Genomic DNA, 27,086 nt, shown 5'->3' on the forward strand with positions numbered 1-27,086 from the left:
GGTTGCTTATGAGTTCATTTCACACTACTTTGGATTATAATTGTAAGGCTCATTTGAATCTCCTGCTTAATATGTTTGTGTTATTGTCGCAAATCAACTGCTTTATACTTAAAAAAACACTTCAACCAGTAAAATGCTCTTTGGCTTTTCCATCAGCCTGACAATGAGGGTTTGTACACTCTTTGCCAAATTGGCCCATAACTTCACCTAACAACAATCATACCTATGTAATGAACGAAGAAGCACTTTGGTTGTTGTTGCATGACATACATAGTGTCCTCTAGGACCCATAACAATAACATAGACATACTGTAGGACCCATAACAATATCATAGACCTACTGTAGGACCCATAACTTCACCTAACAATAACATAGACCTACTGTAGGACCAATAACTTCACCTAAGACTATATATAATTTAATATTTCAGGTGAAACAAGGAAACTAAAATGTCTTTGTCATGACATTTCATAACCTGATCACCAGATAATTTTGTGAATAATCCCACTAGGCTACTCTTTAATGTGTTGTCATTCTAAATGTCCTGAACAAAGGAAAATAGCTCTGTGTGTTGAGCAATAGCCTATCCATCAAGGAACAGTTCTCTACACATTATGAGCTAAGTATCTCTGTTTCCAAACAGACTAACGAGACCCTACAGTAAATCAAGTAGACAATAACACTTTATAAACATCAATTTGTTAGGGATGTTGGATCCAACATGGAGCACGGCATAACTGTCTTTACCAGAGTAATGAATGAAGAAGCACTTTGGTTGTTGTTGCATGTCCTGATGTTTGTCATGTGACTGTCATTCAGAAAATGATTTCCTGGATCAGCTGATGATAGTTGAACATGTGACTGTAACTAAACAGCTACAGTATTATGAATTATGTGTAATTATTGAAGAACCACATTAATGACAGTATCCATTTGGGTGTTGTCAATAAAGTTACTATATATATATATATATATATATATATATATATTACCTTTATTTAACCAGGTAGGCCAGTTGAGAACAAGTTCTCAAAATGGTTTGTGCCCCTGATTTATTAGATAGTACTCACTGTATTTACTGGTGTTAATCAGATCAATGTCCCTGTTTTATAAGATAGTACTCACTGTATTTACTGGTGTTAATCAGATCAATGTCTCTGTTTTATAAGATAGTACTCACTGTATTTACTGGTGTTAATCAGATCAATGTCCCTGTTTTATAAGATAGTACTCACTGTATTTACTGGTGTTAATCAGATCAATGTCCCTGTTTTATTAGATAGTACTCACTGTATTTACTGGTGTTAATCAGTTCTCCAGTCTTCTCTTCATCATTGACAGTAATTGACCCCTCTTCAGCCTTAATTCCAAAAACGTCTTCATCTTCTTTCACTTCATCCTCCACTCCAAAAACTGCATCTTCCTCCTCTTCTTTTACTGTAACATCCTCCTCCTCTTTCACTCTGAAGGCGTCTTCCTCTTCTTTCACTGTAACGTCTTTCTCTTCTTCTTTCACGGTAACAGCCTCACCCTCTACTTGTTTTTGTATTGTAACAGCCTCCTCTTCCTCCTCCTCTTTCACCAGAGCTTCTTTCTCCGTCCAGCAGACCTCTTCTTTAGCAGGAGGAGAGTAGCTTAGTGAACTCATGGTCGGAGATAATAGCTAGTTAGCATTAGCGACTAGACTAGTGCTAATTTAACCAGCCAGCTAGTTGACTTACAACGTAAATATTAAATTTAATGGGGTAGCTAGTCGTTTCCACATAAGTATGTTTAAAGCAAAATGGCAATTAAACCAAGAAATTGTCTAAAGAACTTGAATGTTCCGACTTTGTTGGCTAGCGAGCTACCGAGGTGGCTGCAGTTGTTGAAGAAGCGTTCCGTCCACTAGATTATACGTCACACTAGAAACATCGCCTGAAAGACACATATCGCCATCTGCTGTCTGGAGGGAGGAAACGCAGTTGAGGAGGGAAAACTATTTTTATTCTTCATTGAATTATAATATTATAAAGCAGTTTAGGGAAACGTTTTTCCTCTCCATTAAATATGAATATTATATCAACACGTAAAAAGAGCAACAAGTGTTGTTTGATTAATTCAGATTTTTTCTGAGAATTTAAAACAAACTCTACATCTACTCCACATCTGTATTTCTGATTCAGTCAAATAACTAGATATCAAAATAAGCACCTAGTTATTGGTACCCTTGATAATGATGAGCAAAAATTACTGTATGAAATAAATAAATTAACTTTACCCACTACCAGGATATTTTAGCCCAAAACCTGGTTACCTCTCTGCTAGGAGGCTGAAACTTGGCCATAAGTGGATCTTCCAGCAAGACACATCAACATCCACGAAGAAATGGTTAATTGGGTACAAAATCAACATTTTCAATGGCCATCTCAGTCTTCGGACTTGAACTCCATTGAAAACCTGTGGTTTGAATTGAACAGGGCAGTCCACAAGACAGACTAAATTAAACAAGGACATGGAGAAAATCTGTATGGAGGAAATCCAACCCAATGTCCACCTGGTACACTGGCAGGGTCTGAATCCAACCCAATGTCCACCTGGCACACTGACAGGGTCTGAATCAAACCCAATGTCCACCTGGTACACTGGCAGGGTCTGAATCAAACCCAATGTCCACCTGGTACACTGGCAGGGTCTGAATCAAACCCAATGTCCACCTGGTACACTGGCAGGGTCTGAATCAAACCCAATGTCCACCTGGTACACTGGCAGGGTCTGAGTCAAACCCAATGTCCACCTGGTACACTGACAGGGTCTGAATCAAACCCAATGTCCACCTGGCACACTGACAGGGTCTGAATCCAACCCAATGTCCACCTGGTACACTGACAGGGTCTGAATCAAACCCAATGTCCACCTGGAACACTGACAGGGTCTGAATCAACCCAATGTCCACCTGGTACACTGGCAGGGTCTGAATCAAACCCAATGTCCATCTGGTACACTGACAGGGTCTGAATCCAACCCAATGTCCACCTGGTACACTGGCAGGGTCTGAATCAAACCCAATGTCCACCTGGCACACTGACAGGGTCTGAATCCAACCCAATGTCCACCTGGTACACTGACAGGGTCTGAATCAAACCCAATGTCCACCTGGAACACTGACAGGGTCTGAATCAAACCCAATGTCCACCTGGTACACTGACAGGGTCTGAATCCAACCCAATGTCCACCTGGTACACTGACAGGGTCTGAATCAAACCCAATGTCCACCTGGAACACTGACAGGGTCTGAATCAACCCAATGTCCACCTGGTACACTGGCAGGGTCTGAATCAAACCCAATGTCCACCTGGTACACTGGCAGGGTCTGAATCAAACCCAATGTCCACCTGGTACACTGGCAGGGTCTGAATCAAACCCAATGTCCATCTGGTACACTGACAGGGTCTGAATCCAACCCAATGTCCACCTGGTACACTGGCAGGGTCTGAATCAAACCCAATGTCCACCTGGCACACTGACAGGGTCTGAATCCAACCCAATGTCCACCTGGTACACTGACAGGGTCTGAATCAAACCCAATGTCCACCTGGAACACTGACAGGGTCTGAATCAAACCCAATGTCCACCTGGTACACTGACAGGGTCTGAATCAACACAATGTCCATCTGGTACACTGGCAGGGTCTGAATTAAACCCAATGTCCACCTGGTACACTGGCAGGGTCTGAATCCAACCCAATGTCCACCTGGTACACTGGCAGGGTCTGAATCAAACCCAATGTCCACCTGGCACACTGACAGGGTCTGAATCCAACCCAATGTCCACCTGGTACACTGACAGGGTCTGAATCAAACCCAATGTCCACCTGGAACACTGACAGGGTCTGAATCAAACCCAATGTCCACCTGGTACACTGACAGGGTCTGAATCCAACCCAATGTCCACCTGGTACACTGACAGGGTCTGAATCAAACCCAATGTCCACCTGGAACACTGACAGGGTCTGAATCAACCCAATGTCCACCTGGTACACTGGCAGGGTCTGAATCAAACCCAATGTCCACCTGGTACACTGGCAGGGTCTGAATCAAACCCAATGTCCACCTGGTACACTGGCAGGGTCTGAATCAAACCCAATGTCCATCTGGTACACTGACAGGGTCTGAATCCAACCCAATGTCCACCTGGTACACTGGCAGGGTCTGAATCAAACCCAATGTCCACCTGGCACACTGACAGGGTCTGAATCCAACCCAATGTCCACCTGGTACACTGACAGGGTCTGAATCAAACCCAATGTCCACCTGGAACACTGACAGGGTCTGAATCAAACCCAATGTCCACCTGGTACACTGACAGGGTCTGAATCAACACAATGTCCATCTGGTACACTGGCAGGGTCTGAATTAAACCCAATGTCCACCTGGTACACTGGCAGGGTCTGAATCAAACCCAATGTCCACCTGGTACACTGACAGGGTCTGAATCAACCCAATGTCCACCTGGTACACTGACAGGGTCTGAATCAACCCAATGTCCACCTGGTACACTGACAGGGTCTGAATCAAACCCAATGTCCACCTGGTACACTGGCAGGGTCTGAATTAAACCCAATGTCCACCTGGTACACTGGCAGGGTCTGAATCAAACCCAATGTCCACCTGGTACACTGACAGGGTCTGAATCAACCCAATGTTCACCTGGCACACTGCCAGGGTCTGAATCAACCCAATGTCCACCAGGTACTCTGACAGGGTCTGAATCAAACCCAATGTCCACCTGGCACACTGGCAGGGTCTGAATCAACCCAATGACCACCTGGTACGCTGACAGGGTCTGAATCAAACCCAATGTCCACCTGGAACACTGGCAGGGTCTGAATCAACCCAATGTCCACCTGGTACACTGACAGGGTCTGAATCAACCCAATGTCCACCTGGTACACTGACAGGGTCTGAATCAACCCAATGTCCACCTGGTACACTGGCAGGGTCTGAATCAACCCAATGTCCACCTGGTACACTGACAGGGTCTGAATCAACCCAATGTCCACCTGGTACACTGACAGGGTCTGAATCAACCCAATGTCCACCTGGTACACTGGCAGGGTCTGAATCAACCCAATGTCCACCTGGTACACTGACAGGGTCTGAATCAACCCAATGTCCACCTGGTACACTGACAGGGTCTGAATCAAACCCAATGTCCACCTGGTACACTGGCAGGGTCTGAATCAAACCCAATGTCCACCTGGTACACTGGCAGGGTCTGAATCAAACCCAATGTCCACCTGGAACACTGGCAGGGTCTGAATCAAACCCAATGTCCACCTGGTACACTGGCAGGGTCTGAATATACCCAATGTCCACCTGGTACACTGACAGGGTCTGAATCAACCCAATGTCCACCTGGTACACTGACAGGGTCTGAATCAACCCAATGTCCACCTGGTACACTGACAGGGTCTGAATCAACCCAATGTCTACCTGGTACACTGGCAGGGTCTGAATCAACCCAATGTCCACCTGGTACACTGACAGGGTCTGAATCAACCCCAATGTTAAGGGGAGGGAAGATTGGTCAAGAGGGTGATGATTATTGTTGTTCTACTGCCTGATTGTTATGCAACAACACTGTTTACAAACGCTTTGTTAAATCAGCACAACAGTTTTCAGCTGTGCTAACATAATTCCAAAAGGGTTTTCTAATGATCAATTAGCCTTTTAAAATGATAAACTTGGATTAGCTAACACAACGTGCCATTGGAACACAGGAGTGATGGTTGCTGATAATGGACCTCTGTACGCCTATGTAGATATTCCATAAACAATCAGCTGTTTCCAGCTACAATAGTCATTTACAACATTAACAATGTCTACACTGTATTTCAGATCAATTTGATGTTATTTTAATGGCCAAAAAAAGTGTTTTTCTTTCAAAAACAAGAACATTTCTAAGTGACTCCAACCTTTTGAACGGTAGTGTTAATCCTTTTAGAATAAGGATGTAATGTAACAAAATGTGGAAAAAGTGAAGGGGTCTGAATACTTTCCGAATGCACTGTATTGTTACACCATGTAGCAGCAGTATAGACCTAGTCTGTTCATTATATTCATCTACATGATGTATTGTTACACCATGTAGGAGCAGTATAGACCTAGTCTGTTCATTATATACATCTACATGATGTATTGTTACACCATGTAGGAGCAGTATAGACCTAGTCTGTTCATTATATACATCTACATGATGTATTGTTACACCATGTAGGAGCAGTATAGACCTAGTCTGTTCATTATATACATCTACATGATGTATTGTTACACCATGTAGGAGCAGTATAGACCTAGTCTGTTCATTATATACATCTACATGATGTATTGTTACACCATGTAGGAGAAGTATAGACCTAGTCTGTTCATTATATACATCTACATGATGTATTGTTATACCATGTAGGAGCAGTATAGACCTAGTCTGTTCATTATATACATCTACATGATGTATTGTTACACCATGTAGGAGCAGTATAGACCTAGTCTGTTCATTATATACATCTACATGATGTATTGTTACACCATGTAGGAGCAGTATAGACCTAGTCTGTTCATTATATACATCTACATGATGTATTGTTACACCATGTAGGAGCAGTATAGACCTAGTCTGTTCATTATATACATCTACATGATGTATTGTTACACCATGTAGGAGCAGTATAGACCTAGTCTGTTCATTATATACATCTACATGATGTATTGTTACACCATGTAGGAGCAGTATAGACCTAGTCTGTTCATTATATACATCTACATGATGTATTGTTACACCATGTAGGAGCAGTATAGACCTACAGTAGCTGGCTACTTATTTATATGTTGTTTGACTGAAGGAAACTGCCTTAAATGTGCTGTAGTAAACATGTTTTATTCTCACTAATCAACCAACACATTCCTGTCTTTGTATGTCTCAATATAATAGTATTATTTAATTAAATTCATGTAAAATAATATTTGTCTGAAAATAAAATGTGATCCTCGACTGCGTTTCCCTCCAGTCAGCAGACGGCGATGTGCGTCTTTCAGGCGATTCTGCAGCGTGACGTATAATCTAGTGGACGGTTCTTCATAAACAGCTCGTCAACCACCTCGGTAGCTTGCTAGCCAACATAGCCGAAAGATTCAAGCTATTTATACGCTTTCAGTCTATATTAGCTACTGTGTTTTAGACACACTTCTGTCGTATCTACTTGTTAACCTATTTAATTTAATATTATGTTATTTTTTTATTAGTCAGCTATAGTAGCTGGCTGGTTAAGTTAGCATTAGCCTAGTCGCTAATGATAGCTAGCTAGCTAACATCCCCGAACATGAGCTCCCTAAACTACTCCCCTCCTGTTAAAGAAGAGGAGGTCTGCTGGACGGAGACAGAAGCTCTGGGGCTGAACATTGTCGTGAAAGAGGAGAAGGAAGAGGAGGATCTTACAGTAAAACAAGAAGTAGAGGGTGAGGCTGTTACAGTGAAAGATGAAGAGAAAGACGTTTCAGTTAAACAAGAGGAAGAAGAGGATGATGCTGTTTTTGGAGTGAAGAAGGAAGGAGAGATTACTGTCACATTGGAAGATGAAGAGAAGGAGATAGGAGATCTGATTAACACCAGTAAGTACCGCCTTCAATTAGTTTTTAACTTTGGATATTCGGAGTTGGCTCGTCAATACCTCTTCAACGGAGGGCCCTGGGATGATGACTGATATGTCTAGAATCAGACGACGTAGAGACAAGCTACCCCTTGTTTTCTCCGTTCCGTTTCCAAAAAGTGACTTAACATATATATTTGAGGAGGGTCTATCTGCTGACCGCAGACTGGGGGGCCACGGCATGTAGTGATTTTAATGTAGTGATGTTTTACTACACACCGTGACCCCCAATAGAGCCATGTGAGAGTTGGGTTGGCTACACCAAAGATTATGGATATACTAACAAGATGTCTCTCCGTCCTAACAAGGGGAGTCGTTGTCCACAAAGCTGCACTGTGGGTTGTCTATCTCCCACCTATCCTGTCTTTGGATTGGTGGATACATCTTATTATTGTAATCTATTGTTTATATTCTATGAGGGTTGTTGTCGTCAACCGCCTGTATTCAATGGAGAGAGATGCTAAGCTACTAGCATGAATATGCATAGCGATCTGGAGACAACTCCTATAATGTTTTTATCAAAGTTGTCGGTATGTCACGTGTCCACGTAACAACTTAATCATTACGAAACTTCTGTTAGATCAAGTAAACCTCACGTAGCAAATAAGCCATTCATTTTGTTGTTGACCAAATTCAACACTTTCCACATTGGGTTGATAATTGTTTCCACTTGGATACAGCCTACTGAAACCTACTGGCATGACCTAGAGTTACAACCTACTGTAACCTACTGGCATGACCTAGAGAGATACAACCTACTGTAACCTACTGGCATGACCTAGAGAGATACAACCTACTGTAACCTACTGGCATGACCTAGAGAGATACAACCTACTGTAACCTACTGGCATGACCTAGAGAGGTACAACCTACTGTAACCTACTGGCATGACCTAGAGAGTTACAACCTACTGTAACCTACTGGCATGACCTAGAGAGTTACAACCTACTGTAGCCTATTGGCATGACCTAGAGAGGTACAACCTACTGTAGTCTACTGACATGACCTAGAGAGATACAACCTACTGTAACCTACTGGCATGACCTAGAGAGTTACAACCTACTGTAGCCTACTGGCATGACCTAGAGAGTTACAACCTACTGTAACCTACTGGCATGACCTAGAGAGATACAACCTACTGTAACCTACTGGCATGACCTAGAGAGTTACAACCTACTGTAGCCTACTGGCATGACCTAGAGAGATACAACCTACTGTAACCTACTGGCATGACCTAGACAGATACAACCTACTGTAACCTACTGGCATGACCTAGAGAGGTACAACCTACTGTAACCTACTGGCATGACCTAGAGAGGTACAACCTACTGTAACCTACTGGCATGACCTAGAGAGATACAACCTACTGTAGCCTACTGGCATGTCCTAGAGAGTTACAACCTACTGTAACCTACTGGCATGACCTAGAGAGTTACAACCTACTGTAGCCTACTGGCATGTCCTAGAGAGTTATAACCTACTGTAACCTACTGGCATGACCTAGAGAGTTACAACCTACTGTAACCTACTGGCATGACCTAGAGAGGTACAACCTACTGTAACCTACTGGCATGACCTAGAGAGGTACAACCTACTGTAACCTACTGGCATGACCTAGAGAGGTACAACCTACTGTAACCTACTGGCATGACCTAGAGAGTTACAACCTACTGTAACCTACTGGCATGATCTAGAGAGATACAACCTACTGTAACCTACTGGCATGACCTAGAGAGATACAACCTACTGTAACCTACTGGCATGACCTAGAGAGTTACAACCTACTGTAACCTACTGGCATGACCTAGAGAGTTACAACCTACTGTAACCTACTGGCATGACCTAGAGAGATACAACCTACTGTAACCTACTGGCATGACCTAGAGAGGTTCAACCTACTGTAACCTACTGGCATGACCTAGAGAGATACAACCTACTGTAGCCTACTGGCATGACCTAGAGAGTTACAACCTACTGTAACCTACTGGCATGACCTAGAGAGATACAACCTACTGTAGCCTACTGGCATGACCTAGAGAGTTACAACCTACTGTAACCTACTGGCATGACCTAGAGCGTTACAACCTACTGTAACCTACTGGCATGACCTAGAGTTACAACCTACTGTAACCTACTGGCATGACCTAGAGAGTTACAACCTACTGTAACCTACTGGCATGACCTAGAGAGATACAACCTACTGTAACCTACTGGCATGACCTAGAGAGATACAACCTACTGTATTCTTTCTACCAATTGATTGGTTGAAATTTTATGACGTGTATTTGTTCATATAGACACACCCCATGTGTTTAATAAAATCAACTGTATGTGCAGAACTTGAATTGAACTGATGCTTCAAGCATTTGATTAAATAATTAACACAAACAAATTACTTGAGGAAGCCAGAGGTCAATATAACCAGAAGAAAATAACCAATTCCCCACCTGCTGCTGGCCTTCGTTAATTCTGACGTTATGCTCCTGAAGTTTCCGGTAAAATAGGCAAACTTTTTCCATTTCCGTTTGAAGTGCCAATTTATCTTACCATTTCTACCGATCTGCGTGCCAGTTATGAACGAGTTACAACACCTGTTTGGCTCCTCCACTTCCTGGGTCGGTGAAGTGAGGTATTACATTTAAGGATTAAATCATTTAACCTCTATGGGCTAGGTGGGACGCTACGTAACAGCCACTGGCAGCCTGTGGCGCGATTTTCAAAACCTTAAAAATCCTATTACTTCAATTTCTCAAACATATGACTATTTTACAGCTATTTAAAGACAAGACTCTCGTTAATCTAACCACACTGTCCGATTTCAAAAAGGCTTTACAACGAAAGCAAAACATTAGATTATGTCAGCAGAGTACCAAGCCAGAAATAATCAGACACCCATTTTTCAAGCCAGCATATAATGTCACCAAAACCCAGAAGACAGCTAAATGCAGCACTCACCTTTGATGATCTTCATCAGATGACAACCCTAGGACATTATGTTATACAATACATGCATGTTTTGTTCAATCAAGTTCATATTTATATCAAAAACCAGCTTTTTACATTAGCATGTGACGTTCAGAACTAGCATACCCCCCGCAAACTTCCGGGGAATTCGCTAACATTTTACTAAATTACTCACGATAAACGTTCACAAAAAGCATAACAATTATTTTAATAATTATAGATACAGACCTCCTCTATGCACTCGATATGTCCGATTTTAAAATAGCTTTTTGGTGAAAGCACATTTTGCAATATTCTAAGTACATAGCCCAGGCATCACGGGCTCGCTATTTAGACACCCGGCAAGTTTAGCACTCACCATAATCATATTTACTATTATAAAAGTTTGATTACCTTTTGTTGTCTTCGTCAGAATGCACACCCAGGACTGCTACTTCAATAACAAATGTTGGTTTGGTCCAAAATAATCCATCGTTATATCCGAATAGCGGCGTTTTGTTTGTGCATTCCAGACACTATCCGAAATAGTAAAGAAGTGTCGCGCGCATGGCGCAATTCGTGACAATAAAATTCTAAATATTCCATTACCGTACTTCGAAGCATGTCAACCGCTGTTTAAAATCAATTTTTACGCCATTTTTCTCGTAGAAAAGCGATAATATTCCGACAGGGAATCTCCTTTTCGGCAAACAGAGGAAAAAATCCCAAAGGCGGGGGCGGTCGGGTCACGCGCATAAGCCCAGTGTCCCTTGATCGGCCACTTGAGAAAGGCGATAATGTGTTTCAGCCTGGGGCTGGAATGACGACATTCTGTTTTTTCCCGGGCTCTGAGCGCCTATGGACGACGTGGGAAGTGTCACGTTAGAGCAGAGATCCTTAGTAAATGATAGAGATGGAAAAGAAGTTCAAGAAATGGTCAGACAGGCCACTTCCTGTAAAGGAATCTCTCAGGTTTTGACCTGCCATTTGAGTTCTGTTATACTCACAGACACCATTCAAACAGTTTTAGAAAATTTAGGGTGTTTTCTATCCATATGTAATAAGTATATGCATATTGTAGTTACTGGGTAGGAGTGGTAACCAGATTAAATCGGGTATGTTTTTTATCCAGCCGTGTCAATACTGCCCCCTAGCCCTAACAGGTTAACCTGTTGGGTCTAGGGGGCAGCATTTGCACGTCTGGATAAAAAAAATGTACCCGATTTAATCTGGTTACTAATCCTACCCAGTAACTAGAATATGCATATACTTATTATATATGGATAGAAAACACTCTAAAGTTTCCAAAACTGTTTGAATGGTGTCTGTGAGTATAACAGAACTCATTTGGCAGGCAAAACCCTGAGACATTTTCTGACAGGAAGTGGATACCTGATGTGTTGTATTGACTTTAAACCTATCCCATTGAAAAACACAGGGGTTTAGGAATATTTTGGCACTTCCTATTGCTTCCACTAGATGTCACCAGCCTTTACAAAGTGTTTTGAGTCTTCTGGAGGGAGATCTGACCGAACAAGAGCCATGGAACGGTGATGTCCCATTAGACACCTGGCGCGCTACTTCATGTTGGGTACCCTCGTTCCAATATGTTATAAAAGAGTATGCATTCGTCCACCTTGAATATTATTCATGTTCTGGTTAAAAAAGGCCCTAATGATTTATGCTATACAACGTTTGACATGTTTGAACGAACGGAAATATATTTTTTCCCCTCGTTCATGACGAGAAGTCCGGCTGGCTTACATCATGTGCTAACGAGACGGAGATTTTTGGACATAAATGATGAGCTTTTTTGAACAAAACTACATTCGTTATGGACCTGTGATACCTGGAAGTGACATCTGATGAAGAGAATCAAAGGTAATGGATTATTTACATAGTATTTTCGATTTTAGATCTCCCCAACATGACGTCTAGTCTGTATCGCAACGCGTATTTTTCTGGGCGCAGTGCTCAGATTATTGCAAAGTGTGATTTCCCAGTAAGGTTATTTTTAAATCTGGCAAGTTGATTGCGTTCAAGAGATGTAAATCTATAATTCTTTAAATGACAATATAATATTTTACCAATGTTTTCTAATTTTAATTATTTAATTTCTGACGCTGACTTGACTGCCGGTTATTGGAGGGAAACGATTTCCTCAACATCAATGCCATAGTAAAACGCTGTTTTTGTATATAAATATGAACTTGATAGAACTAAAAATGCATGCATTGTCTAACATAATGTCCTAGGAGTGTCATCTGATGGAGATTGTAAAAGGTTAGTGCATCATTTTAGCTGGTTTTATGGTTTTGGTGACCCTGTCTTTGACTTGACAAAACATTACACACAACTCTTGTAAATGTACTGTCCTAACATACTCTAAATTTATGCTTTCGCCGTAAAACCTTTTTGAAATCGTAAAACGTGGTTAGATTAAGGAGATGTTTATCTTTCAAATGGTGTAACATAGTTGTATTTTTGAAAAATTTGAATTTTGACATTTATTTGGATTCAAATTTGCCGCTCTTGAAATGCACCTGCTGTTGATGGAGTGCACCACGGGTGGCACGCTAGCGTCCCACCTAGCCCCAAGAGGTTAAGGAATATATCCGAGTCTCACGCTCATCACCTGTGGAATGCGGGGCTTCCAGCGAGGTGTGGATTTAATAGTATGTTGTACCTAGTTTCCCTCCTTCAGGGAACAGTAATTATAGTCACAAATCAAATCAAATGTATTTCTTACATCAGCTGATATCACAAAGTGCTGTACAGAAACCCAGCCTAAAACCTCAAACAGCAAGCAATGCAGGTGTAGAAGCACGGTGGCTAGCAAAAACTCCAGAGAAAGGCCAAAACCTAGGAAGAAACCTAGAGAGGAACCAGGCTATGAGGGGTGGCCAGTCCTCTTCTGGCTGTGCCGGGTGGAGATTATAACAGCACATGGCCAAGATGTTCAAATGTTCATAAATGACCAGCATGGTCAAATAATAATAATCATAGTAGTTGTCGAGGGTGCAACAAGTCAGTAACACAAGAGTAAGTGTCAGTTGGCTTTTTCATAGCCGATCTTTGAGAGTATCTCTACCGCTCCTGCTCTCTAGAGTGTTGAAAACAACAGGTCTTTGACAGGTAGCACCTCCGGTGAACAGGTCAGGGTTCCATAGCTGCAGGCAGAATAGTTTGAACTGGAGCAGCAGCACGGCCAGGTGAACTGGGGACAGCAAGGAGTCATCAAGCCAGGTAGTCCTGAGGCATGGTCCTAGGGCTCAGGTCCTCCGAGAATTAGAGAGAGCATATTTAAATTCACACAGGACACCGGAAAAGACAAGAGAAATACTCCAGATGTGACAGACTGACCCTAGCCCCCCCGACACATAAACTACTGCAGCATAAATACTGGAGGCTGAGACAGGAGGGGTCAGGAGACACTGTGGCCCCATCTGATGAAACCCCCGGACAGGGCCAAACAGGTAGGATATTACCCCACCCACTTTGCCAAAGCGCAGCCTCCACACCACTGGAGGGATATCTCCAACCACCAACATACCATCCCGGGACAAGGCCGAGTATAGCCCACAAAGATCTCCGCCACGGCACAGCCCAAGGGGGGGCGCCAACCCAGACAGGAAGACAACGTCAGTGACTCAACCCACTCAAGTGACGCACCCCTCCCATGGACGGCATGGAAGAACACCAGTAAGCCAGTGGATTTAATAGTATGTTGTACCTAGTTTCCCTCCTTCAGGGAACAGTAGTTATAGTCATAACGTGTGGATTTAATAGTATGTTCTACCTAGTTTCCCTCCTTCAGGGAACAGTAGTTATAGTCATAACGTTATGCTTGTCATATGATGAACTTTAACTTAAATACTGGATCTTGCTGTCGGACAGTTGTTTTGTATATTCAGATCTCCGAAATGCTCTCTAACTACGTAACATTTAGTGTCTCCTTTTGTTACGCTGGGAAAACAGTTTTCATGGGCACAGAAATCCTAAATCATTTCAGTTTACTAAATCCAATGGTTCTAACCGAGAGTCACCTTAACTTTATTGACAACTCCCAAATGGATACTGTCATTAATGCGGTTCTTCAATAATTACACATAATACTTAATACTGTAGCTGTTTAGTTACAGTCACATGTTCAACTATCATCAGCTGATCCAGGAAATCATTTTCTGCATGCCAGTCAAACGTAGTTCTTCATTCATTACACCGGTAAAGACAGTTATGCCGTGCTCCACGTTGGATCCAACATCCCAAACAAATCGATATTTATAATGTGTTATTGTCTACTTGATTTACAGTAGGGTCTCGTTAGTCCGTTTGGAAACGGAGATACTTAGCTCATAATGTGTAGAGAACTGTTCCTTGATGGATAGGCTATTGTACAACACACAGAGCTATTTTCCTTTATTCAGGACATTTAGAATGACAACACATTACAGAGTAGCCTAGTGGGATTATTCACAAAATTATCTGGTGATCAGGTTATGAATTGTCATGACAAAGACATTTTAGTCTCCTTGTTTCACCTAAAATATTAAATGATTTATAGTCCTAGGTCTATGTTGTTGTTAGGTGAAGTTATGGGTCCTACAGTAGGTCTATGTTATTGTTAGGTGAGATTATAGACCATTTTGGCATACACTTAGTGGACAAAACCTCATTGTCAGGCTGATGTCAGGCTGATGGAAAACTAGCCAATGAGCATTTTACTGGTTGAAGTCGTTTTTAAATATAAAGTAGTACATTTGACAATAACACAAATATTATATTAAATCAGGACATTCAAACGAGCCTTACAATTATAATCCAAAATAGTGTCAAATGATGATAATAATCATAATCAACCTGGAAATGGAGGCTATTTTTGCTGTCAGCCTATGAGAACTCCCCTGAGTTTCCCCCACGGTGGTGAATTAGTGAATAGACACAGAGCTTAATGTGAGTTTCCTTGAGTAACACTCCTGATCTAGTGCTGTAATATTCAGAATACATTGTGAAAACTAATCTTTGCTCACCATTTGTTAAATATATATTTTTTTTCACCCCTTTTTTCTCCCCTTTTTTCTCCCCAATTGGTACATAGTCTTGTCTCATTGCTGCAACTCTCATACGGACTCTGGAGAGGCGAAGGTCGAGAGCCATGCGTCCTCCGAAACACAACACAACCCAACCTAGCCGCGATGCTTCTTGACACAATGCCCATCCAACCCGGAAGCCAGCAGCACCAATGTGTCGGAGGAAACACTGTACACCTGGCGACCTGGTCAGCGTGCACTGCGCCCGGCCCGCCACAGGAGTCGCCAGTGCGCGATGAAACAAGGATATCCCTGCCGGCCAAACCCTCCCCTAACCCGGACGACGCTGGGCCAATTGTGCGTCGCCCCATGGGCCTCCCGGTCGCGGCCGGCTGCAACAGAGCTTGGACTCGAACCCAGAATCTCTAATGGCACAGCTTAGGCCACTTGCTCACCATTTTTGCTCCAGGCAGATATACTACATCCATAACTAGCGGTTTCTGCATTAGCAGGGAGGTGTTTCTGCAATCAAATTGTGTGCGCATCGCCCTTGTCGCAATTTTAGCAAACACAGAAAGGTGCCTATATTTGAGAACAAAAGTCGCCTGGCACACTGCTTAGGAGTTCAACACCTTTTACTTATTTCTAGTTACTACTAATGTGAAAACAAGACTAAATATGACTATTGTTGCTCACTTGACTGTCTTAAGACAATTGTCAAGTCATTTTAACATTCATTACAGACGTCAATTGTTGTACACTATCATGGCTACGCTGTTGGCATCACCTTTTTCAGTGGATTTCTGCTGTTGTGAGCCTTTAACTATCTGTCTGACTTGTTCACACAGGAGAGAGACGTGACTATCATGGATCCTCTGGGGAGCCTCAACATCATGATGCTGACGAGTCAGAGAAGAGTCTGTCCAGATTCTATCACCTCAAGAAACACCAGCAGAGACCCACAGGGAAGAAATCTATCTGCTGCTCTGACTGTGGAAAACATTGCAAATCTTCATCAGAACTTAAAATACACCAGCGAACACACACAGGAGAGAAATCTCACCACTGTTTTGATTGTGGGAAGAGTTACTCAAGTTTAAAAGCACTAAAAGTACACCTGAGAATTCACACTGGAGAGAAACCGTACAGCTGTACTCAATGTGGGAAGAGTTTTACTCAGTCAAGCAACCTGTTATCACACCAGAGAACACACACAGGAGAGAAACCTTATAGCTGTGATCAATGTGGGAAGACTTATATTTCATCTTGCCATCTGAGTAGACACCAGCGAGTACACACAGGAGAGAAACCTTATAGCTGTAATCAATGTGGGAAGAGTTTTACTCGGCCAGACAGCCTGATAATACACCAGAGAACACACACAGGAGAGAAACCTTATAGCTGTGATCAATGTGGGAAGACTTATATTTCATCTTGCCATCTGAGTAGACACCAGCGAGTACACACAGCAGAGAAACCTTATAGCTGTAATCAATGTGGGAAGAGTTTTACTCGGCCAGACAGCGTGATAATACACCAGAGAACACACACAGGAGAGAAACCTTATAGCTGTGATCAATGTGGGAAGACTTATATTTCATCTTGCCATCTGACTAAACACCAGCGAGTACACACAGGAGAGAAATCTTATAGTTGTAATCAATGTGGGAAGAGTTTTACTCGGCCAGACAGCCTGATATTACACCAGAAAACACACACAGGAGAGAAACCTTATAGCTGTAACCAATGTGGGAAGAGTTTTGCTGCATCTGGCTCTCTGACTCTACACCAGAAAACACACACAGGAGAGAAATCTTTCCACTGTTCAGATTGTGGAAAAATATTCTCAACTTCACAGAATATGAAGAAGCACCAGAAAACACACACAGGAGAGAAACCTTATAGCTGTAATCAATGTGGGAAGAGTTTTACTCAGTCAGACGGCCTGATATTACACCAGAGAACACACACAGGAGAGAAACCTTATAGCTGTAACCAATGTGGGAATAGTTTTTCTACATCTAGCTATCTCACTATACACCAGAGAACACACACAGGAGAGAAACCTTTTAGCTGTAACCAATGTGGGAATAGTTTTTCTACATCTAGCTATCTCACTAAACACCAGAGAACTCATACAGGAGAAAAACCATATAGCTGTACTCAATGTGGGAAGAGTTTTTCTACGTCTAGCTATCTCACTATACACCAGAGAACACACACAGGAGAGAAACTATATAGCTGTACTCGATGTGGGAAGAGTTTTTCTACGTCTAGCTATCTCACTATACACCAGAGAACACACACAGGAGAGAAACAATATAGCTGTAGTCAATGTGGGACAAGATTTTCTTGGCTAACCAGCCTAGTATCACATCAGAGAACACACACAGGAGAGAAATCTCCTAGCTGTGATCAATGTGGGAAGAGATACTCTGATAACAGATCTCTGATTAAACATCAGAAAAAACATGAAGGAGTTGTTTCATGATATCAATGAAATAATGTCACAATGTAGAATGTTTAAACATTGTAGTAGGAGTATTTTAATGATGTCACAATGTAGAATGTTTAACATTGTAGAAGGAGTATTTTAATGATGTCACAATGTAGAACCCTAAATATTTGCCCCCTGTTCTATTGATTTTAGTTTCAGGGGGAAAATCCAGGCTCAGAAATGGAAGAGTACTATTTATGTGATTTAACAAAAAGTGACTAACAAAAAAAGAGCTGTGTTACACTTACCATGTTGGTGACGCACTTGAATCAAAATGCAACACTTCAAAATGTAGCTAGCTGTTTTCTACAAATTGTCCTCTGACCAGGGATGTACACATTATTCCCAGATTCCGTGTGCTTTTTGAGCTGTTCGTTTTAACAGGACGTGCAACTTCATCTCCCTCCTGTCACACAAATGATTTTAACATGATATCGATGAGTTATGACAAATAAGTGTTGTGTTCCTTTGTTTAGCGACCCCTACATTTAAATGCATCACTACAAAATGTAGCTGACTGTCTTCTGCAGGTTGTCCTCTAACCAGTGAGGTAACAGATATCTCCCATTTCCATGTGTTGTGTTTATTGTGGCAGATGTTTGTGTATATAGCACATTTTATGTTTAGGTTTTCAATATATCCCAAACTGTTTCTGCATATTGGTTATTGATTAGGACACGTTAAAACTGTGTTTTGACATTGGGGATATCCCATCTAGCAACATGTCATTGAAAAGACATTGAAAATATGACTATGCAACCAAATATTTCATATTTACATTTCATGATCAGATTTAGTAATCGATTTATTGATGATATTTATTCATGCAACCAACTGACAATTTTTGGTACAATTATATTGACATTGTTGCCCTGCTTTTAAAATATCAGGGTTCATTCTCAGATGTGCCAACCCAAATGTACTAGAACATGACATTGGGGACTGGGCCCCGATCCAACAACATGCCTATCTAGTGAACCCTGAAAAGAGAGAGAAGCTCTGCAGTGAGGTGGAAAGTTACTATGGATATTGCAGGAGTTTCCTCTTGAAATCAGACATGTCTGTGGTGAGGACAACTTGGTTGCTGATTGTCTCAAGGGTGGGCAGTTAAAAAGTTTTGTGTTTAGACAGTGCGTTGCCATGGATCACAATGTATTTTGACTGCACGTTTTTTCCGTATTGGAGATGAGTTTTGTTTGGGTTCCAAGGGGACGAGAGTTCTAGAAGCTAGTGGGATTTAGGAAGAAGTGAGTTCTAGAAGCTAGTGGGATTTAGGAAGAGGAGAGTTCTAGAATCTAGTGAGTTGTAGGAAGACGAGTGTTCTAGAAGCTAGTGGGATTTAGGAAGACGAGTGTTCTAGAAGCTAGTGGTATTTAGGATTCTATAGAAAGAAAAAGGAGAAACAAATAGTCCTATTGTATATTATTATTTAGAAATACGTGTTTTTTTCTTGTTTTTAATTGTTGACATCCAGTAGACACCATGTTTATATTGGTGAATCATTCTAGTTGATTATCATGAGAAATGGAAGTTGTTTTCTGTTGGTGGTGAGCAAACTTGTCCAACATAAATATAGGATATATTTGTTGTCTTAAGGGGGAAGGTGTTACAGGCTTTGGTTTTTCCATTTATGTTTTGAGGTTGAACTTTAGCTCGTTAGCACGTCTAGCTTCGTTAGCCCGTCTAGCTCGTTAGCACGTCTAGCTCGTTAGCACGTCTAGCTGGTTAGCACGTCTAGCTCGTTAGCCCGTCTAGCTCGTTAGCACGTAGGACGCACTGATTGGTGTCACCTCGTTAGTCAGTATGTGTTACACCTGTGCTGGCTTGTCCATCTCGTTAGTGGGAAGGTGTTTCACCTGAGCTGGTCCAGGTTCTATTTAAGAGTGTCTGGCCCAGTGCTCCAGTTGTCTTGATACATGTGGAGAGTCAACACCTTTAGTTGCTCCACCTTTTTGGTTTACTTCCTGTCTTTAAGTTTGGTGTGGGTTTTTCTTTTGTTTTCCTCTTCTTGGGCAGATTTAGTGGGTCTCATGGTGGGTGTCTTTTAGGTCCCAGTTGTTGTTACTAGTCAACTTCCAGTGGACACCCCCATAGTGTCTTTCAGAGCCCCTCCTAAAAAACAAGTTATATTTTGGGTTGGATATTGCGTCATATTGTTGATATTTTAATCAATGGCATTTCCTTACAATGCTCATTAGTCTTTCAGTTGTTATTATTGTTTTTTATCCTCATATTTGTGTACTAAATATTTCTGATTATTTTCATAGTTTTTTCCTGTGAAGCCATTGTGTTGCATCCATGTCTGAAATGTGCTGTATAAATAAAGCTTGATTTGATTTGAACATATTGTAAAACAAATTAACCCAATGACTGACCAATCAACAAACTATTGGTCCACCTTAGTATGAAAAACTGTATCAATCCCACGTTTCCAGCCAGCTGAAGGCGTGGTGGAGTGGTAAACACCACCCCCGGCTCTACCAGGGGCTTGAGGTGGTCTCCCACAGCTCTGCTTATGTCATGTTCTGTGGCCTTGCTGTTCCATTTATTGACTGTCCCTGCAACACAGAAACACATTTAGTCATATTATATAAAACACTCAAAGTAATGTATATGGAGCATCTATGGCCTCAGTTACACCTGGCACCTAAATGTGACTTCCGATCACTCCAAGCTGCATTAGGTTCAGATCTACCAGGATGAGCCTTTGACACAGTCAGGCCACTGAATATGCATCAGCAATGTAAAGAGATGGGGTGAATGAGGGGAAAAGTACATTTGACACAAATGACCTTCATAATAAATCAAATGTTGTTGGTCACATACAGGTGTTCAGCAGATGTTATTGCAGGTGTAGTGAAATGCTTGTCCTTCTAGTTCCCACAGTGCAGTAATATCTAACAATTAATATCTAACAATTTCACAACAAATACCTAATACACACAAATCTAAGTAAAGGAATGGAATTAGGAATATATAAATATATGGATAAACAATGTCAGAGCAGCATAGACTGAGATACAGTTTATACATATGAGATGAGAAATGATATGCAAACATTATTAAAGGGCCAATGATTTCATGATGCCTGTTTACCAGTCTGATGGCCTGGAGATAGAAGCTGTTTAACAGTCTGATGGTCTGGAGATAGAAGCTGTTTACCAGTCTGATGGCCTGGAGATAGAAGCTGTTTATCAGTCTGATGGTCTGGAGATAGAAGCTGTTTTTCAGTCTGATGGCCTGGAGATAGAAGCTGTTTATCAGTCTGATGGCCTGGAGATAGAAGCTGTTTACCAGTCTGATGGTCTGGAGATAGAAGCTGTTTTTCAGTCTGATGGCCTGGAGATAGAAGCTGTTTACCAGTCTGATGGCCTGGAGATAGAAGCTGTTTAACAGTCTGATGGTCTGGAGATAGAAGCTGTTTAACAGTCTGATGGTCTGGAGATAGAAGCTGTTTACCAGTCTGATGGCCTGGAGATAGAAGCTGTTTAACAGTCTGATGGTCTGGAGATAGAAGCTGTTTAACAGTCTGATGGCCTGGAGATAGAAGCTGTTTTTCAGTCTGATGGCCTGGAGATAGAAGCTGTTTAACAGTCTGATGGCCTGGAGATAGAAGCTGTTTACCACTCTGATGGCCTGGAGATAGAAGCTGTTTATCAGTCTGATGGTCTGGAGATAGAAGCTGTTTTTCAGTCTGATGGCCTGGAGATAGAAGCTGTTTATCAGTCTGATGGCCTGGAGATAGAAGCTGTTTACCAGTCTGATGGTCTGGAGATAGAAGCTGTTTTTCAGTCTGATGGCCTGGAGATAGAAGCTGTTTACCAGTCTGATGGCCTGGAGATAGAAGCTGTTTAACAGTCTGATGGTCTGGAGATAGAAGCTGTTTAACAGTCTGATGGTCTGGAGATAGAAGCTGTTTACCAGTCTGATGGCCTGGAGATAGAAGCTGTTTAACAGTCTGATGGCCTGGAGATAGAAGCTGTTTAACAGTCTGATGGCCTGGAGATAGAAGCTGTTTAACAGTCTGATGGCCTGGAGATAGAAGCTGTTTAACAGTCTGATGGCCTTGAGATAGAAGCTGTTTAACAGTCTGATGGTCTGGAGATAGAAGCTGTTTATCAGTCTGATGGCCTGGAGATAGAAGCTGTTTAACAGTCTGATGGTCTGGAGATAGAAGCTGTTTATCAGTCTGATGGCCTGGAGATAGAAGCTGTTTAACAGTCTGATGGTCTGGAGAGAGAAGCTGTTTAACAGTCTGATGGCCTGGAGATAGAAGCTGTTTTTCAGTCTCTCTGTGTTAGTGATGCCTGTTTAACAGTCTGATGGCCTTGAGATAGAAGCTGTTTAACAGTCTGATGGCCTTGAGATAGAAGCTGTTTAACAGTCTGATGGCCTTGAGATAGAAGCTGTTTTTCAGTCTTTCGGTCTCAGCTTTGATGCACCTGTACTGATCTCGCCTTCTGAATGATAGCGGGGTGAACAGGCAGTGGCTCGGGTAATAACAAAGAACATGTATGTATGCCTGGGGGGAAATTCACTTTCATACAGCAATACCAGTGGACAATTTGCACTAAATAAACATAAATGGAACATATTCCCTTTTGCTGACGTGATGAACCACTAAGGGGACATAAATATTTAATCCCAAAACTTTCCCTTTGGTTTAACTGTTTAAGACGGTCCCCTTTTCTAATAGAGGCCGGGATGTGATCAATACCCACAGCTTGTAGGTGTAACCGATGTGAAATGGCTAGTTAGTTAGCGGTGGTGCGCGCTAATAGCGTTTCAATCAGTGACGTCACTCGCTCTGAGACTTGAAGTAGGGTTTCCCCTTGCGTTGCAAGGGCCGCGGCTTTTGTGGCGCGATGGGTAACGTTGCTTCGTGGGGTGTCAGTTGTTGATGTGTGCAAGGGTCCCTGGTTTGAGCCCGGGTTGGGGCGAAGAGAGGGAGGCAGGGTTGCCTTGGTGTAAGGACTTATAGTGCCTTGCCATGGGGTAGTCGTCATTGCCTACCCGTATGGCATACTTGTGTTCCGCTAGGCGGTCTTGAAGGCGTCTCTTTGTCCGTCCAATGTAGAACACCTTGCACTGTGGACATTCCAATCTATAGATGACATGAGTGGTTTTGCAGTTAATGAAATGCTTGACGTAATACTCCATTTTGGAAGCTGTATCAACAAAATACTTTTTCTGTGCAATATTTCTGCAGTGGTTATATTTAAAAGAGCCCTTGGGTTTGTGGTCAAGCCAAGTTTTTTTTTTTGAGAGTCACCCGGAAGATAACTGTGTACTAATTTATCATTTAGGGTAGGACATCTTTTAAAGCTTATGACTGGTGGCTCAGGAAAGACTTGGCGTAGTAGAGTATCACTTTGGATAATTCCCCAATTATTTTGAATGATTATTTTAATGTTCTCTGCTTCAGTACTGTATTTTGTGGGTATTGATCACATTCCGGCCTCTATTAGAAAAGGGGGCCGTCTTAAACAGTTAAACCAAAGGGAAAGTTTTTGGATTTACAAACTACAGGCCACTAAATACCCTGGTTTACATGAAGATATGGATTTACAAACTACAGGCCACTAAATACCCTGGTTTACATGAAGATATGGATTTACAAACTACAGGCCACTAAATACCCTGGTTTACATGAAGATATGGATTTACAAACTACAGGCCACTAAATACCCTGGTTTACATGAAGATATGGATTTACAAACTACAGGCCACTAAATACCCTGGTTTACATGAAGATATGGATTTACAAACTACAGGCCACTAAATACCCTGGTTTACATGAAGATATGGATTTACAAACTACAGGCCACTAAATACCCTGGTTTAAATGAAGATATGGATTTACAAACTACAGGCCACTAAATACCCGGGTTTACATGAAGATATGGATTTACAAACTACAAGCCACTAAATACCCTGGTTTACATGAAGATATGGATTTACAAACTACAGGCCACTAAATACCCTGGTTTACATGAAGATATGGATTTACAAACTACAGGCCACTAAATACCCTGGTTTACATGAAGATATGGATTTACAAACTACAGGCCACTAAATACCCTGGTTTACATGAAGATATGGATTTACAAACTACAGGCCACTAAATACCCTGGTTTACATGAAGATATGGATTTACAAACTACAGGCCACTAAATACCCTGGTTTACATGAAGATATGGATTTACAAACTACAGGCCACTAAATACCCTGGTTTACATGAAGATATGGATTTACAAACTACAGGCCACTAAATACCCTGGTTTACATGAAGATATGGATTTACAAACTACAGGCCACTAAATACCCTGGTTTACATGAAGATATGGATTTACAAACTACAGGCCACTAAATACCCTGGTTTACATGAAGATATGGATTTACAAACTACAGGCCACTAAATACCCTGGTTTACATGAAGATATGGATTTACAAACTACAGGCCACTAAATACCCTGGTTTACATGAAGATATGGATTTACAAACTACAGGCCACTAAATACCCTGGTTTACATGAAGATATGGATTTACAAACTACAAGCCACTAAATACCCTGGTTTACATGAAGATATGGATTTACAAACTACAAGCCACTAAATACCCTGGTTTAAATGAAGATATGGATTTACAAACTACAGGCCACTAAATACCCTGGTTTACATGAAGATATGGATTTCTCACCCTTCCTGTAGGGTTGTGATAGGTCCATTCCTGTAGGGTTGTGATAGGTCCATTCCTGTAGGGTTGTGATAGGTCCATTTGCTGTCATTTAGTGGTCTTTCTTCTCAATTGCCCTCAGCTATGTTTAGACTGTTGTTCATGTTTTGTTGGGTTCAAGTGTACTAGGGAATAGATTGCTTTCTTGTTCTTGACTTCTCTCCCAGACATGTTTAGGGTTGGAACTACCTTGCTGGGTGTTCTAGTGCCTCTAGCTTGGAGTTGTATTATCTTTCCTTTTTTGTGATAACACAGCCACAGTGTTTCACTTTTTAATGTGTATACTATTGCTTACTAGGTGTGTCCAATCAATTTTGTAACCACTCCCTCTCCAATTAGGGCTAATTGGAAAAGCTGTTAAAAAGAGGACATTGTATCATTTCTTTGTATTCCCTGACGAAGGCCATGCAGCCGAAACGCGTTGGATTTTTTTTTTTAACATTGTTTCTATTGAACCTGCCATACTAATAAAGGCATTTTAATCAATTATATGAAGAGTGCCTTGGTCCTCCTTTCTTTTTGATGACCAACTCACCCCCTTTACCAAAGAGCACCTTCTGTCTACCAAAATGTACTATTGTGTACCTCAGTAGCGCTTCCCTTCCTCATTTTTCCACTAGTTGAAAATAACTTCTATTTCACATTATAATCAACTACAATGCTTCACCTTCACCAATATAAACATGGTGTCTACTGGCTGTCAACAATTATAAACAAGAAAAAATATATATATTCTCCCCACTAGCTTCTAGAACTCTCATCTTCCTAAAACTCCCTAGCTTCTAGAACTCTCATCCCCTTGGAACGAGCCCAAACAAAACTCATCTCCGACACGGAAAAATGTGTAGTCAAAATAAATTGTGATCTATAGCAACGCACTAGCTAAACGCAAAAAAACAAATCTTTTTGACTGCCCACCCTTGAGACAATCAGCAACCAAGTTGTCCTCACCACAGACATGTCTGATTTCAAGAGGAAACTCCTGCAAATATCCGTAGTAACTTTCCACCTCACTGCGGAGCTTCTCTCTCTTTTCAGGGTTCACTAGATAGGCATGTTGTTGGAACGGGGCCCAGTCCCCAATGTCATGCTCTAGTACATTTGGGTTGGCACATCTGAGAATGAACCCTGATATTCTAAAAACAGGGCAACAATGTCAATATAATTGTACCAAAAAATTGTCAGTTGGTTGCATAAATAATTATCACTACTAAATGTTACATGAAATATTTGATTGCATAGTCATATTTTCAACGTCATTTTGCTAGATGGGATATCCCCAATGTCAAAACACAGTTTTAACGTGTCCAAATCAATAACCAATATGCAGAAACAGTTTGTGATAAATTGAAAACCTAAACATAAAATGTGCTATGTACACAAACATCTGCCACAATGATTATATTACTTGTATTATTTAAAACAAGCACCTTATAAAACTGTACAAGCACCAGAAACACTGTTGTTTTGACAAGTAGCAATAAATCACTGATATCCATTAGGGGGGAAATCAGGTTGTACGTGATGTTGAAACTAACACAACTAAAAAAACACATGGAAATGGGAGATATATTTTACCTCACTGGTTAGAGGACAACCTGCAGAAGACAGTCAGCTACATTTTGGAATGATGCATTTAAATGTAGGGGTCCCTAAACAAAGGAACACAACACTTATTTGTCATAACTCATCGATATCATGTGGATTTTTTTGTCTTTTTACCATTGTTTTACCAGTTAAGTTGACTGAGAACACATTCTCATTTACAGCAACAACCTGGGGAATAGTTACAGGGGAGAGGAGGGGGATGAATGAGCCAATTGTAAGCTGGGGATGATTAGATGGCCGTGATGGTATGAGGGCCAGATTGGGAATTTAGCCAGGACACCGGGGTTAACACCCCTACTCTTATAATAAGTGCAATGGGATCTTTAATGACCTCAGAGAGTCAGGACACCCGTTTAACGTCCCATCCGAAAGACGGCACCCTACACAGGGCAGTCACTGCCCTGGGGCATTGGGATATTGTTTAGACCAGCGTTTTGATTCAAGTGGGTCAGCAACATGGTAAGTGTAACACAACTCTTTCTTTTGTTAGTCACTTTTTGTTAAATCACATAAATAGTAACTCTTCCATTTCAGAGCCTGGATTTTCCCCCTGAGGTTAATATCCATATCATGTTGAAATCAATAGAA

The 27,086-nt window shown here is 41.6% G+C and overlaps 1 protein-coding gene and 1 pseudogene across 1 annotated transcript; one reads left to right on the top strand and one right to left on the bottom strand.

The window, feature by feature from the left end:
• Positions 1–27,086, bottom strand: part of LOC145877191 (uncharacterized) — a 32,860-nt pseudogene that overhangs the window by 2,276 nt on the left and 3,498 nt on the right.
• LOC145877190 (uncharacterized) lies at positions 7,131–20,000 on the top strand. The gene is made up of 2 exons (XM_082972483.1): positions 7,131–7,647; positions 16,507–20,000. The coding sequence occupies exons 1-2, from the start codon at positions 7,359–7,361 to the stop codon at positions 18,147–18,149; spliced, it is 1,932 nt and encodes a 643-aa protein (XP_082828609.1). The 5' UTR covers positions 7,131–7,358; the 3' UTR covers positions 18,150–20,000.

Source organism: Salmo salar, unplaced genomic scaffold (assembly GCF_965601325.2).
Source record: "Salmo salar unplaced genomic scaffold, fSalSal1 ptg000694l, whole genome shotgun sequence".
NCBI classification, from domain to species: domain Eukaryota; kingdom Metazoa; phylum Chordata; class Actinopteri; order Salmoniformes; family Salmonidae; genus Salmo; species Salmo salar.